Source organism: Mya arenaria, chromosome 17 (genome assembly GCF_026914265.1).
Source record: "Mya arenaria isolate MELC-2E11 chromosome 17, ASM2691426v1".
NCBI lineage: Eukaryota > Metazoa > Mollusca > Bivalvia > Myida > Myidae > Mya > Mya arenaria.
The window spans coordinates 39,850,528-39,866,861 of NC_069138.1; the positions used below are offsets into that span (position 1 = coordinate 39,850,528).

A 16,334-nucleotide genomic window follows, 5' to 3' on the forward strand; every position below is an offset into this window, starting at 1 on the left:
CGACGTAGCATATATGACATACTTTATCACGTGGTACACACACACTGTTATGGTGAAAATGGCACATTGTATCAGGGTGTAAACAATTAAAATATTATGAAATTGACAGAAAAGGTAGAACTTGTGTTAATTAAATTAAAGTAATATTAGATCTCAACTGTGAAATGTTTTCTAAGTTTGAGTGTATGTATAATCATATACATGTAGTAAGTTTCAATCGATTCAAAAGAAAGAGCATTTAATTCTATGTAGTGGTCTGTCATCCTCACCAGTGGCACATAGTCTGTGACTTTTTGGCAAGATAAAAAACAATCCTTAAACTGGAAGGAAAACAATAAATCAACAAAACCGATTATTTATAGAGATCGTTTATTTACACCGCTTTAATCTTTAACAAGGTAACGCACACTCATACACCACATCTTTGCAGCATCAAACAGTCTACAGTCAACATCATTTTGTCAAATGTTTTTACAAAGAATTACAATATCTCATTTAGAACAATATTTATAAATAAAAAAAGGATGTTTGTACAACTGTAAAACAGAAGAAAGGCTGGGATTTTAATATTTTTACAAGGAAAAAAAGTAAAATTTGGAAAAACAAAAATTTACAAATCTGTTGTGTTTACTTTATCTTTTCTAAATCAAATGCAAGAATGACAACAGCAAAATGACCCCATTCACAACATGTTAACTGCTAAAATGACCCATCCCGTGGATGTAATAACAAACAAGAGCACAAGGGAGAATACATTTATGCTCGTCTATAACTGTTGTTTTTCAGTCAAACAATGGGCAGAACTCTACATTTCTCAAAGTCACAGTTAAGGACCTTGCTATACCTGTTTCTTGCAACTTGTGCACAAAGTTGAACAGTTTTTGAGTTATAGTAAAGTTTTTGCATGATGGCAATGCAGCCAACGCCAACAATAGCAGTTTCAACATACTTTTTTTTAAATTTAAATAAGAATTTCCTTTTAAACTTTTATCAAATGATGGTCAAGTATAATGATGAGCATCAAAACTGAAAACCTATTCCTTTATTCTATATAATAATCGGTCACAATTTTCTTTTTAAAGTTAATTGCCACATATCATGATCGACATTGAACTCAATCCAAATTCTGTTTATGAATATATTTATCTCAACACCCAGGCAGACATTGTATTCACTTAAATGTGATACATCAACAAATAAAGTACACTTTTTCTTACAAATAAGAAGAAGATAAATAAAGTTTCTCAAATTCAAATAAATAACAGCATGTAATGCAATAAATATTCTGCAATAAATATCCTATCTGTAAAATAATAACAACATATTTGATACTACACAGTGTGTTTAATAGTTATGGCATCATTTATTCATTACTTTCAGCACTTTATGTTGTATTCTGGAAAATAGTCTGAACCCTATCATACAGTTAAGTAATTTTTGTTTAAAAATTCCATAACAATTCCAAATTCATCCAAAACGTTAAAACATTCAAATTGTCAGTGTTCCCATGGCTAATGCTATGATTACTTTCCAATTTAAATAAAACTAGAATTCCACAAATCGGATGTATCATCTGTCAGAGTGCTCATTTTTTTCATGTAGAGGTCACCATGGTTGTAAACTTTGCTCTATTTACCTAAAATCAATAAGGCTCATCTACTGATAATGGCTCAAGTCATTTAAAAGTAATTGATTGGAACGTAATGTGACACACGACAACCCCAGAGAAAGTCATCCATGACACAAATGACCCCTTACAAAGTCATCTGTGACACAGATGACCCCAGACAAAGTCATCCATGACACAGATGACCCCAGACAAAGTCATCCATGACACAGATGACCCCAAAGTCATCCATGACACAGATGACCCCAGACAAAGTCATCCATGACACAAATGACCCCAGACAAAGTCATCCATGACACAGACGACCCCAGACAAAGTTATCCATGACACAGATGACCCCTGACAAAGTTATCCATGACACAGTTGACCCCTGACAAAGTCATCCATGACACAGATGACCCCAGACAAAGTCATCCATGACACAGATGACCCCTGACAAAGTCATCCATGACACAGATGACCCCAGACAAAGTCATCCCTATGTGTAGATCATATTTCGGAGGCAACACCAAAAAAAGACAGTTAACAGGTGTTAGAATGAAACAAAGAAATGGGAATGTAACAAGTGCAGAAATACATGTCAATACACACAAGCAACATTCACTGTACTGGTATCAACAATTTTTTTTTCATCATCAATACATTACTTCATTATAAAATAGTCACATGTTTTTAAAATTGCAATATCCATGTACAATGCACATGTATATTAAAACTTTAAAGAAATGAAGGCTATAAAATAGAATTATCCAAGCAAAATATAATGGTATGCATGTACATAGTGAATAATTAAAATATCAAATCTGAACAAATTGCACTGTTATGCCTATCAGCTACTACAACAATTTCTTATGAAACATTACAACCGTGTTTACGGTGGAGAATTGTCAACAATTCTAGTTTCTCCATCTATACAAACATTTTTCTTAATCATTCAAATACATGATTAAAAACAAGGGAAATGACATTTACATCCAAACATTGCTTTTATCATACAAACACATTACTTTCGTGATTTCAAATCTATGACAATGGTATGACATATCATTTTGTCCCGCCACAACAAACGAAATACTAAAACTAATGTGGACTAGAACAAGGTTAAACCCAAAATAATAACACTGTGCTCCTAGAAGTTATGTATATGTAACTACAAAGCAGCCCCAATAAGTATCTGTAATTGTATTATATATTTGTATCATTAATTGCAAATTTTATCTAAAGTCAATACCAAAGATTTCACCACATCGATACTGGATAATATTTGATAGCAATAAAAACATTGCTAATGTTATGTTGTCTTATTCCTCACTAAAAATAACCATTACTGAAATGTCTTCTTTCAACAGAATGGGAGTTATTTCCAAATGGTGTAAAATCCTCTTAAAAGGTTAGAGTTTGCACCATCTAACTGTGAATATGAACTTGTTTTAACATAAGACATGAGAAATGAACACTGGGTGAGCAGCTGTACTAGTTTACTATTTCTATTCACCAAACCAAATATTCCACACCTTAAGCCCTTGTTTCTATATGCATAATTTTGTATCTAATAATGCCATCTTTTCTACAGACACAGAATCTGGTTTAACATGCATTATACCATCACTAGCTCGTCTGTCCATTTACAAAGTCTGTCTAACACAATCTGTCCCTCTGAACATTTGCATTTTACAACACTTTTTCTGGTATAAAACATGTGTTTTCAGAAATGTCATTGCCGCAACCATGAATAAGAGATGAATCCTTGCCGCCTTGCAATCAAACTACACCATCCCTTCCTTCAAAGACATTCATCACCCCCTTATCACTGTGCCCCTCCCCACTCCAATGTTAGCGTTTTGGGTAGACTCGTCTACTAGAGAGCCTGTGGCCAGGGGCAGGCGGTGCCGGTTGCTTGAACGCCTGATTGGCTGGCTGAAACTGGGTTGGGTTGAACATCGCCGGCATGGAAGAGCCGCCCCCACTATTAGTGCCCGGCTCTGAGGGAACCTGCAAACAAAAATTTCAACACTATACTTCAATATACCATGAGATTTAAGCACTGGCCTTTCAGTGACAAGTTGGACATCAAAACACGGCCCGTGCATTTTCATTTTTTGTTCCATATTTCAACTAGTTCTATAAAACATATAGGAAGGGTATTTAGTCTATATAATGGAACTTCAAATGCTCTTCAATTAACAAGGCTATTTTTTCCAAAGTTCCCAAAATTATCTTTATTTGCAAATAATAAATGAACGCATGTGCAAAGATAGTGTATATAATGACATTATCAGCTTTGACATAATGTGATGTAATTTTAACGCAAATACTACAGAGCACACATAGAATCTTCTATGTACACATTTTGGTTTAACTGTTGAAATTGTTTTATTTGTCTATACACATTACACAATAAAAAAGTAATGCAAATCTTCATTCCATTTTTGTTATAATTCTGAGAGTATGACCTCTATTAAAATTCTTCAAAAAACATGCTTGAGTAAAGATTTCAACCAAATGTAAACCAGAAATGCAAACAGGGATAGCCAACTTGTGAGTGTGTGGGAAACATAAACTGTTAGTATCCTTAAAAAGGCATTCTGTTTTATGGAGGTAGAGATAAATTATCTTATTAATTAATGTGGCTGTAAGGGTTTTCAATACGGCTAATATATTAATTCGATCAACGATGAAAAACAGTCTCAGCAAAAGCACTTTCGATATTTTAACTACAGCATTCTACTCAATTGACCAATATATTGGCTATCATCTATTCAGTTCATATCAATATTTCCTTTAAACATCATGCCTTTAACATTCTGAGGATAATAAGTCACAACAAAGTGGAACACGGAGAACACAGCTACATTTTACTACAGTGACCTCTTATATACCTTCATAATTTTCTGAACCTCTCGCGATAGAGAGCTCCCTGAACTGGCTCTAGATAGCTGTAATCACAACACCCAAACATGCAGTGTGTAAATCAGTTTCATGCAACCAATCGACAGGAAGTATGTAAACCAGTCACTATCACATAACAGGAAATAATTGTGTACCAGTCAGGGTTCATACAACCAGATGAATGGTAATGAGTGCACCAGTTTATTTTATTATATAAACAGTCACAATACAGTCAGTCAATTACATATTTTCCAAGACAAATGTCTGTGCAATAACAAATAGTACAGTAAGTAAAAACACCCACTTATGTTAAAAAGCTTATACAGAAGCCTATCACTATAAAACTTGAAAAGGTTTTTAGGCAAAGTACATGCCACAGGCTACACAAAATATAAAAATCATACAGCCATTTAAATAAATTGAATTAAAAAAAAAAGTTTACAAACTTAAACCAAAAACATTGACCGATTCATTGCATCCCGCTTTTAAATAGTCTTACACTGTATTGTCTGTAGTACGCGACAGATGGAGTCCATGAATTGGACCTCAGCGTATGGCGCTATCAAGCAGGTATATGCTTCATTAAGTTTGTTGTACAAATCATTCACTTGCAAATATGTTTGTGTTTATTTCTCTTTCATTTTTCTCAATTACCTTTAAGACTAAATCATTATGTAGCCATCGTAGAACATGTAAATCTAGATTAATAAATGACAGTTAGACTTATCCTTCTTTGCCATTAAATTAAGAACTGTATGTTTTGTTCAAGTAAGTTAAAGAGTACATGTATATATATATATATATATATATAACCCCATAGTTAATGTTAATGGATGCATACATGTACATCAGTACACATTACAAATTTTACCAGAACAGTTACTAACTTGGATGTTAAAGCATTGTTTCGTGACCCTGAAAATCATTACAATAAAACGTAACACAATTAGGTTGGTGAATGTCCGTGTAGATACACATGATTTTTGGCACAGAGTCCATTTTGTGGCAAAAAGAAACCAATGACATTGCAACGATGATTTATTTGATTTAATCTGAAGGCAAAGTTAACAAGAGATGTTTGTCAAACATTATGCCCCCCCTGAGCGCCATGTTGTCAGGATTATATGGACAATTGAATGAAATATGCATGGACCGAAATGACAGCTGATTTGTCGCTAACATTGTATGCCGTTGAGGCAGTTTTAAGATTATGACCATTCAAAGTTTGAGGATAGAGTGTGTTATGACCATGACCATTGACTCTATGACCTCAAAATTCATAGTAGTCATCAGCTGGTCACCAAAAATCTAAATGTTAAGTATGAGGGCCATGGGTGCAGGCATTGACAAGTTATCACACAGACAAGCATTTTCCGTTCAAGGTCACTGTAACCTTGACCTTTGATCCAATGACCCCTTAAATCATAAGGGGTCATCTACAGGTCAGACACAACTCCAAGTCAAGTTTGAGGGCCATGGGTGCAGGCATTGTCCAATTATCACTTGAAACATTTTCGCATTCAAGGTCACTGTGAACCTGACCTTTGACCCAATGACTTCTAAAATCAATAAGGGTCATCTCCTGGCCAGGCCCAACTTACATGTCAAGTTTGATGATCATAGATTCAGGCATTGTTGAGATATCACTGGGAGAAGATTTGTTAACTTTTTTGCATTAAAGGTTACTGTGACCTTGAACTTGGCCTGATGACCCCCAAAGTCAAGAGGGGTCATCTACTGGTCAGGCCCAACCTTCATGTCAAGTTTGATAACCATAGGTCCAGGAATTGTCGAGTTTGCTTTCAAGGTCACTGTGACCTTGACCTCTGACCCCTTAAATCAATAGAGGTCTTCTACTGGTCAGGCCCAACCTCCAAGTCAAGTTTGAGGGCCATGGGCGCAGGCATTGTTGAGTTATCACCCGGGCAACCTTTTATCGTTCAAAGTCACTGTTACCTTGACCTTTGGCCCAATGACCCCTAAAATCAATAAGGGCCATCTACTGGTCAGGCCCAACCTCCAATTCAAGTTTGATGGCCGTGGGTTCAGGCATTGTCAAGTTATCACTCAGACAACCTTTTACCATTCAATATTACTATGACCTTGATGTTTGACCCGATGAGCCCCAAATACAATAGTGGTCATCTATTGGTCAGGCCCAACCTCCAAGTCAAGAATGAGGGCCAAGGGTGCAGGCATTGTAGAGTTATCACTCGGGCATCCTTTTACCATTCAAGGTCACTGTGACCTTGACCTTTGGCCCGATGACCCCCAAAAACAATAGGGGTCATCTTATGATCAGGCCCAACTTCCATATCAAGTTTGATGACCATAGGTCTAGGCATTGTTGAGTTATCACTCGGACAAGCTTTAAAATTATTTTACCATTAAAGGTCACTGTGACCTTGACCTTTGACCTGATGAGCCCTAAAATCAATAGGGGTCATCTACTGGTCAGGCCCAACCTTCATGTCAAGTTTGATGACCATACGTCCAGGAATTGTTGAGTTATCACTCGGAAAAGCTTTGGTCTACCAACGGACCGACCGACCGACATACTGACATGCCTGTGCAAAGCAATATACCCCTCTTCTTCGAAGGGGGGCATAAAAATCGTTATAAATCAAGGCCTCAAACTTATATCGCATATATGCAAAAACAACTGGAAGCAAGAAGCATACAACTTAGGAGCAACTATGCTTTATATTTGGACTATGTGAACGAAAACAAGAGCATAACATAAGACATGCATAACAAGCACATTTATAGTTGCTTCAACAGTTGCAGCATATTGACTACCTTCAACTTAGAACGTTTCCAAAATATGCTTTGTAAAAAAATTCAAACATCTGAATTAAAGCCTAATGAACCATACATTTTCATAGCATTTAATGCAAAGAAAACTTAATGAGAGATTATTTCTACATGTTCCATGCCTTACAAATATATACTGGATGCAAAACTTTAAATTTCTATAAACAATATCTGTCTTTCAAACAACAATGGTTTAACACTATTGAAACCTTGATGAAACTTACATTTTCTTGCACGGGAGCTAACTGCTGGTGTCCAGCTGGTTTTGCCTGTTGGTTGGTGTAATCTGCCCCTGAGCTGCTTTCCTCTTCAGGAATCGAGTCTTGGGACTCGGATGAACCATCTGCAATTGCACACAAAAATGATCTAGTTTTTTTCCCTTACTTTTTACAAAACAAACTCATGCATGATGAAGCAAATGATGATTTTCATCTACATCCATACTAAATATAGCCAAGCCGATTATTTCACACCAAAATATCAAGCTTAAACAGTTCCACTGATAACAATTTTTTTTTTTGAAAACATCTAACCAATGGTACAACTGTGAAGATTGCACCTATCCTGATAAATCTGCATCCTTCATTTAAGATTACACCTATCCTGATAAAACTGCATCATTCCTTGAACATTGCACCTATCCTGTTAAAACAGCATCCTTCCTTTATCATTGCACCTATCCTGATAAAACTGCATCCTTCCATTTAAGATTGCACCTAAACTGCATCCTTCAACATTGCACCTATTCTTATAAAATTGCATTCTTCCTTTAACATTGCACCTATCCTGATAAAACTGCTTCCTTCAAAATTGCACCTATTCTGATAAAACTGCATCCTTCCATTAACACTGCACCTATTCTAATAAAACTGCATCCTTCCTTTACCATTGCACCTATCCTGATAAAACTGCTTCCTTCAACATTGCACATATTCTGATAAAACTGTATCATTCCTTCAACATTGCACCTATCCTGTTAAAACAGCATCCTTCCTTTATCATTGCACCTATCCTGATAAAGCTACTTGCATTTAAAAATGACCTTAAAGAAAAAAGACATATCATCCATCTAGAAGGGTTTTAAGATTACAGGCGCTGATTTGAATTTGGACACAGTGTTGAATGGACATAGGCAACTAGGTATTTAAACTGAGCTGCATGTATCCGTGAATGCCATACATGAAACTCTCATCATGTGACCTACCATTCAGGGACATGGGGTTGAATATGGCTGGAGCTGATTTGGAGTTTGGTAATGTGTGGAAGAGGCTGCTGGGAACATTTGTAGAGTTTCCTGGGTTCGGGTTCAGCACATCTACATACTGCTTCCGTGCTCCTGTGGACACAAGACATTGGATTGTAAATTCATTGTACATTGTATTGAGGTCTTAATTGTACAGACTTAAGTTTGCAGCACAGAAGATGAGCAGAAAAACTTAATGTAGATGTACCACTAGTTTAACATGCATAAACATGCAACTAATAACCTTATGTTAGTAGTATATATGTACAATAAATACACTGAATTTCATTAGAAAATATACTGAAATATCCCAAATTCAAGACATTTAACTTTCAGTAAATAAAAACAGTTCAGACTTAACTTAATGTTCTGAAACCAGTAAGATATTTTAACTGTATTCTGCCATTTTACACTTGTACATAAAGTGTACTTAATCCCAACTTAATCCCAAAAGCAAGCTAAGTTAAAAGATTCTGTCTGTACAATTAGCACGCAACAAGCCCTGCACTGTAAAGTGGTTTCCAGGTTTGCTGACATGCGTGAGTTTATATAGCAGGCTTGTTGAATTAAACACTTGATAATAAAATTGGACTTGTTCATCCAAAGCCTTATTTCATCTCCTGCAGGTGCAGTTTGTATGAATGAAATATCCCACCACAAACATGCTATTGAAAACAAGAATTTAAAAGAAATATTAAGGTAGAAACGAGTGTATAAGGGATCTGTGTATATGTTGTCACACTCAGAATAAATTATATTGCAGATTAATATTCCTTAATCACTATGTGCAGAAAGAGGTTTCAAAACTAAATATTGAAACGTGAAACGGGCAGTTTTTTGGCATCCTATTAAATATTTAAACACAAAAACAAATTTGAATTATCTGAAAAGTATTCACGGCCTTCCAAACTTGTCACACCTTGTGCAATCCTAATCTGGGTTCAATTAAAGGAAACTATGAAGTCATATTTGCTGCTAACCTCGTCTATACTACTAGACTATTTCCACTTGTCACATTTCACGTTTACCATATAGATTATATATTTATTCATAATTTTCCTATTGCCCAAATGCACACCCTGTCAAACCCTCAAATCCAATCATATTAAAAAATATAAAAATCTTTGTCAAAAATGGAATAATAATCAGGATTATTTCCAACAAAACCATCTAGAGAACTTATTGTTGCAAAACCAGTTGTTTTTCATTGTATGGTTTATTTGCAAGTACTATGGTACATGTTCCTGCAGAATGTGTCTGTTGACAATGTCTGTATCCATAGAAAGTGTGCATACACATGGAAGTGTCTACATTTCACATACTGGTACATCACAACTGTTTGTTAAATCAGCACTTTTTGAAATATGTCTCCTGGTTGATTTATTCACATCACCCAGCTCTTCGAACTTGTGGACTATAAAGATTTGAGTGGATTCTAAGTGTGTCAAGGTCAAAATTAGACTGGTTTTGCAACAGAAAGAAGGAAGCCTTTCTAAAGTATTGCCATTTAAGCAAGAGGTTATGTAAATCATACAAACCAATTTCTGTAAAAGCAAGAGAGATATGGTCATCAGTGAAACACAGTGTAAGAAAGCATAAGAGATTAGAAAGCAGAACTGGCATGCTGCACAAAAGGTGATTTAATCCCATACAATTGAGAATAACAAGATCATTTTTACTTTTGGAAAAGTCTGAATATGCCATTCATAAACACTCACACATTAACAATTACATGTCTGTATTAAGTATGAGGAAAATGAATTGCTGTACATCATACTCAACTATAACGCACTTTACATTCTAACAGTCTTAAAACGTGACTGACTCTTAGTGAAAAAACAACAACTAAACTCAAATTTGATAAACATACAGAATTTCTAAAATCATTCACAAGATTGTTTATATGTATTATCAAACAGAAAACTTTGTGGAATGGACACATATGAACATTAAAGTGCAAGAAATATCAAACCACCTAATCATTGCAGAGAATTGGGTCATATTACAGCATGTAAAGTAAAATTATCCATTTTCCTTCAATTTGATATTTTTCTTAACTGTTTTATACCACAAAATGTTAAGCTAAAATTAAAATGAAGGATATTGCCTTAAAAGTGTGTCATTTAGTTGTAATAAAAAGAGAAAACAGTAAATCATGAAAACGTACCAAAACCCTTCGAGTTTTTCCTGGAGAACTTGTTACCCCCAGACGGTATGTTAGAGGGGGTTGGGGCGGGGCCTGGAGCTGCTGGGCCTGGATTGGTGGGCTGACTTTGAGGCTGGGGCCCTGAAATGGAAACCATGTATTTGATACTATTTTTCTCTTTAGGGTATGTCAGGAAACTGCTTTATATCTGATAATCAAATTGTCAAAGACCTACCTACATATTACTTTGATAACAAATACATTCTACCTGATAGAGGAACACTTGTAAGTCTCCATACCTGGTGTGGAAAGCTCATGGTCTTTAGGGGGTGGGAGGGCAGGGGCCTCCTCTACTTCATCAGCGTTCTTGTCCACCCAGCGCTTCTTGTTTGGGTCCCATACAATCTAAAGAGTACATGAAACAAGTTGTAAAGTGATTGTCATATGGCTCCCATACAGTCATCAGATCAGATATGCTTTCCACAACAAATGCAGGAATATCACTTAGAAAGTATCCACCATACCATTGGAACAAAAGTTGTATTTTCAGTAGCATGAGACTATGACATCATATTGTTGTTTGCTTGTCATTTTAACTCTCAGACCCATTTCTGCTTGTCGCAGTCCATACATGACAATTGTCAATAAGTGTTTATTGAGCTGGGTTTATACTCAAACCTGGATGTCCCGGACCTACGCGTCTGCATGGTCAAAGGAGTACAAAGGGAAATCAAGAGACGTGTGGAGATTTATGTGTGTAAAATGGATTGTGAGACTTTTACATGTGCTTCTATTTTTTTCCATTGAATTCTGAAAGACACTTACTGATGGTTCTTTATCATCAGGTAACTTCATTTCATTTTTCCGGGAGAAAAGCCCTCCAATCTTGGACAGCAGACCACCTCCACTGGCCTTTTGTTTGCCTCCCTGCAAAAATATATAGCAAAATAACAGTAACTTTCAAGTGTTTACATAATACATTTTACAACATTAAACTTCTATTGAATTACATATGTGTAGGTGACCAGAAAAAAATGTGTCAAGGAAGCAACAATTTCTTTATAAATCACTAATATTAACCATGCAAATAGTATTAAGCCAAAAACAAACAAGAAAGAGCTTTTAGGAAAAGGCGAATAAGTTAAAAAAACTCACCAGTCCAGGGTCTTTCCCATTGTCAGCTGTCTTCTGTGACTTAGACCCAGGTCCAGACGGATGTCTGTCTCTTGGCCCACTCCCAGTACTACTTTCTGAGATGGTACGGGGCCGGAGTTTGGGGGCAACAATACGGCCCCCAGCAGGCTGCAGGTCAAATATACTCGGCTGTTGGACATAGCCTGCATTACTGTCTGTATGATCTTCACCCTCATCCTACAAAGTTAAGTTTTATATATGCATATGTATTACAGTATTGTGACATTAGCTTAAGAGTCTTTTCAATATAAACTTTACTTATTTAGCATCTTTTTTATTATTATTTTGCTGCAAATTCTTGACCTTTTAAGTTAAATGCCCATACTTCTTTGATGTTTAACTGTAAAACTACTTATATGCTGCTCTTAGGCATGTCTGAACCCTAAACCTGCTTGATACTGCTGCCAGATTTTATGTAAGCCTACACTTATATCCAATTGCCTTTTGAAACAATAACTGAACTACAAATACATACTGGAGTGACACTGGATTCAGACGCTATACTGTTCCGCTTGTTCGACATTCCTGACTGTGTGGACTGGCCTGAAACTGCTGATGTCTGACTTTCCCCGAGGTTCACATCCGCAGGGAAGTTTGGTTGTCCCCTTTGATGACCATGTGACCAGTGATTCGGCACTGAGTAACAAAGAACACAAATTAGATAACTAGGTAATAATATATCTCATTTACATATTGCTAAAATGGAGTAACACATGCTAATTATCAAAGCAGTACAAATGATTGTGTTTTCATGAAGTCTTACCATAATTATGGTATTCTCCAGTGTTGGCATATTCTGGATGTGTGGGCTCTGCCTGCTGCTGATTGGCTACTTCTGCCGGTGCCTGCTCCTCATTTGTAGGTTCGGTTCCTGTACTGTGATTGGTCAAAGCCTGGTGGTCCTGCCATTGAGTCTGACCATAGTTGGCACCTGTTAAGAGAAGACATTTATTTGTTCCAAATTTATCTAATATTTTATTAATTCTTTTGGCAAACCTACAGAATATCATCTTGATTAACAAGCCTTCAACTATCATCAAATGACACAACAATTACTTCCTAGGCAAAACTAAAGGACTCGCATCTGGAGTTATAAATAAAAACTTATTTGTTTCAAGGGAAGCTTAGTTTCCCCATTACATAAATGATTAAAGGATTTGAATCTTTACAGCCATAAGCGTTACTAAAGATTTTCTCACCATCTGCCTCTTGGTGCTGGAACGATGGATCCTGCTGATATTGGTACTGGTTATCTGCCCCTGGCTGCTGGTAGTACCCAGTTGTGTCCATAGTCTGACCTTCCTGACCTGTGCCCTGAGTTACCTGCCCCTGGTCAAAGTGGTTCTGGTGGCTACCGTCTGGGGCCTATGTTATAATTATATTTGCAGTGTAGGGGTAACAAGTGAAAATGTAGTCAAGATAATTCACTAGGTTTAACAAAACAAAATTTAAAAACTTTGAATTGCGATATTTAAAGGCGGAGCACAGGATATGTCTATCTTCCAAATTTATTCACTTATTTACATGTAAGAGTTTCACTGTTATACCTGGTAGGCCTGGGTGTGGCCCTCATACCCGGGCTGGTGTTGATACTGTGACTCCTGACCGCCCTCATACCCAGGCTGGTGTTGATACTGGGAATCCTGGCTGTACACTCCACTGGTCGAGTTCAAGTATAACATGCCCTGCAAGTGCAATACAATATTACGAATATTTCATATAGAAATTACAAAGGCAAAAAACAACCCTACTTGACATGAATAGTAACAAAGCTATCACAATTTCCTTTTTCTCCAAAATATGGCGAGCTAAAAATGCTGACATAAAGAAGTACTGGCAATTAAGTGTTTGTACTTCTCCAGAATACTGCAAGGCTGAATAAGTTAAGAAAACACAGGTTTAAGTGACTTAAGTCAAACATCAGCTTTAAGTTTTATTAATTTCACAGCAAGATACAGTTTGTTTTCATCTCTGATCACATATTCAGAGTTACAGATAAGGTGCGTACCTGCCCTTGTTGGTCTGGCTGCTGCATGTACATTCCGACCTCCCCACTGTCACTGCTGGCTGTAGTCCGGCCCCCCAGGTACGCCGGGGTGACTGTGCCAGAATGGGACTGTATTGCACCCTCCTTTAATTTATCACAGTACACATTATAGGTATAATAAAATACAAAAATTCACAAGAATTATTTTGGTATTCATATCATCAGCTTCAATATTTCTCAGCATCAATTTCAACTTAAATAATAATACTGTAAAGTGAGGTCCGCAGACGACCTTCAACAGCTTCAGTGAAACAATAAGTACCTAAATCCACAGTGAATGGCCTTGCTATAATTATATATGTGTGTATTGTCTCTAGAAGCATGTGCAATAAGTTTCATTTGAATACCTTGAACAATTTTAGATTTATGACCAAGGTTAAAGCCTTTGCATGGGGTGATGAATCCAAGGTTGTAACAATACCATTTTTTTATTGAAAAAAAAATCCAACAACAACAAAAACACTTTGATAACTATTGCACTCACCTCAAATTGCACAAGTGTTGTATGGAGGCTCCTCAACCAATCAGGATCCTGCTCATCTTCTGAATCCTCCAATTGCGGGTCACTAAACTTTAGCTGGCTAGATAGCTGAAAACGGCATACTTAATTGCTGTATTGAGTGAACAACTACTATACAAGGAAAAGTGTTGAGTGAGTATTTTGAGATTGAAATAATATATATGTCTTATTAAGTGATACAAAACCTTTAGGGATAACAACTGATTTATTTCAACTATATAGAAAATCATGTGCACAAAATTTCTATGGCTTGCATACTTACATCATATAGGAGTTTGACTAGAACATGGGTATAGTAGACAGGGCTGGTGTTCACTTGTCGAGAGATCACCTCACAGTATTGCAGAGCCTGAAATATGAAGAAAAAAAACATGTGCAACAGCCATTTTATTTCCTTCAATTTACAAAGGGGCATGACTCAGGAATTATTACAAACTAGTGAGGGGATTTGAGGTTAGTGTTTGTGCGAATGTGTGTACCAGTCTATACTAAATTCACGCAAGGTTTCCAAGTGGTGGCTACATTCAAGTTCTTGCACAGCAAAGAGAACAGAACCAAGGCTATGACAATTCTCATAGATTTTCATATATATTTCATGTAAATTCAAAAATACCTAACCTTATGCAGCTTTAATGTGTTCGGCGAATTGAATGAAATAGTCATTTACAGTCTTGTAAGATAAATATCGATGTCAAGACTTATTAACTAAATGTTCATGTAAGTATTCTTCATTGTTAATAATTATTGCTTGTGTTGAACATGTTGTTCAAGTCTTACATCTTGAGCATATCCATAATCTGCCAGCCTGGTAGCATACAGGAACTTGAAGGTCTGAAATAAACAACAACACAAATTCATTATAGCAGCTCCCTTGTGTGAGCAATCACCTAAAGCAAGACAGTTTAAACCCCAGATATTATTAAGCTTTTTAAGTAAATAGCATTTTACATGAACAAGAAATATAATCATTTAAATCTAGATTGATATTCACTTTGATAAATTCATTAATATTTTTAAGCTTATTTATTCCCTTTCTGAGTAACGAATACAGAATTTAAACATTTCTCAATTAATGTCACAAAGGACCTTTGGACATTCAACATGTGATATCCACAGAAAAGAAATTCTCCAAAACAACAAAGCCAACACAAGTACACAACATACCTGGAAGTTATTCAGGTTGAGCCAGGTGTTAGCGAGAGAGCGAGCGTACTCATATATCTCGGTACACTGTATGGCCTCATTAGTGGCAAAGTACTCGAGGGGCAAGCCGTGACTGGAGCCAATGAGCACAATCTTAGATGACTTCTTGTTGAATGAGCCAAAGGAGATCTGGGACATCAGGTAACAGAAGTGGCTTGCATGCAGAAAACCCTTGGATGCTAGTACAGAAAGTATGAGAAATATATTTTAATATTGGGATTGATTTGTATGAGATTAATTACTAAAAAATTATGAGAGCTTAAATCTTCGACAGTTTTTGTAAAAGACTGTATGAAGAAAGAGCAACTTAAACAAAAGTTAAAACCTGTGATGTATTTGCCATTTTGTCAATACAACAGTACATGAACAGTGCTCCAGCCAGGATTTGAAAAGGGCAGGGTGGAGTTTTGAAAAGGGCAAGCTACATGAGTCGTGTAGGGGCGAGGGTCACGGACACTACGGACCATGGACATTACGGACCAGACACTACGGACCAGATTTAGGGACATTACGGACCAGATTTAGAAATTTACGGACCATGATTTATATTGTTTTTAAACATTTGTTTTTTTGAATTATTCACTCATTGGTCTGAAATTTGTTAATAAATACTTGAATATTAGTGCTCAGTATGACAATTATTTATTATTA

General features: G+C 36.3%; 1 protein-coding gene across 5 annotated transcripts in view; it reads right to left on the reverse strand.

Moving 5' to 3' along the window:
- Nucleotides 1-352: 352 nt before the first annotated feature.
- Nucleotides 353-16,334, reverse strand: part of LOC128223757 (uncharacterized) — a 31,758-nt gene continuing 15,776 nt past the window's right edge. For 4 of the 5 annotated variants that reach the window (XM_052933122.1, XM_052933121.1, XM_052933120.1 and 1 more), the window contains 16 exons: nucleotides 15,645-15,862; nucleotides 15,258-15,311; nucleotides 14,743-14,829; nucleotides 14,445-14,549; nucleotides 13,922-14,044; nucleotides 13,461-13,598; nucleotides 13,113-13,278; nucleotides 12,677-12,844; nucleotides 12,389-12,549; nucleotides 11,875-12,090; nucleotides 11,545-11,646; nucleotides 11,019-11,124; nucleotides 10,741-10,860; nucleotides 8,535-8,666; nucleotides 7,555-7,673; nucleotides 353-3,619 (listed from right to left, as the gene is read on the reverse strand). In XM_052933122.1, the coding sequence (XP_052789082.1) occupies nucleotides 3,461-3,619; nucleotides 7,555-7,673; nucleotides 8,535-8,666; nucleotides 10,741-10,860; nucleotides 11,019-11,124; nucleotides 11,545-11,646; nucleotides 11,875-12,090; nucleotides 12,389-12,549; nucleotides 12,677-12,844; nucleotides 13,113-13,278; nucleotides 13,461-13,598; nucleotides 13,922-14,044; nucleotides 14,445-14,549; nucleotides 14,743-14,829; nucleotides 15,258-15,311; nucleotides 15,645-15,862 (2,174 nt within the window). In that variant the 3' untranslated portion in view covers nucleotides 353-3,460. Of the gene's footprint in view, nucleotides 3,620-5,403; nucleotides 5,432-7,554; nucleotides 7,674-8,534; nucleotides 8,667-10,740; nucleotides 10,861-11,018; nucleotides 11,125-11,544; nucleotides 11,647-11,874; nucleotides 12,091-12,388; nucleotides 12,550-12,676; nucleotides 12,845-13,112; nucleotides 13,279-13,460; nucleotides 13,599-13,921; nucleotides 14,045-14,444; nucleotides 14,550-14,742; nucleotides 14,830-15,257; nucleotides 15,312-15,644; nucleotides 15,863-16,334 lie in introns of all 5 variants that reach the window. The other variant, XM_052933123.1, reaches the window with a different exon arrangement.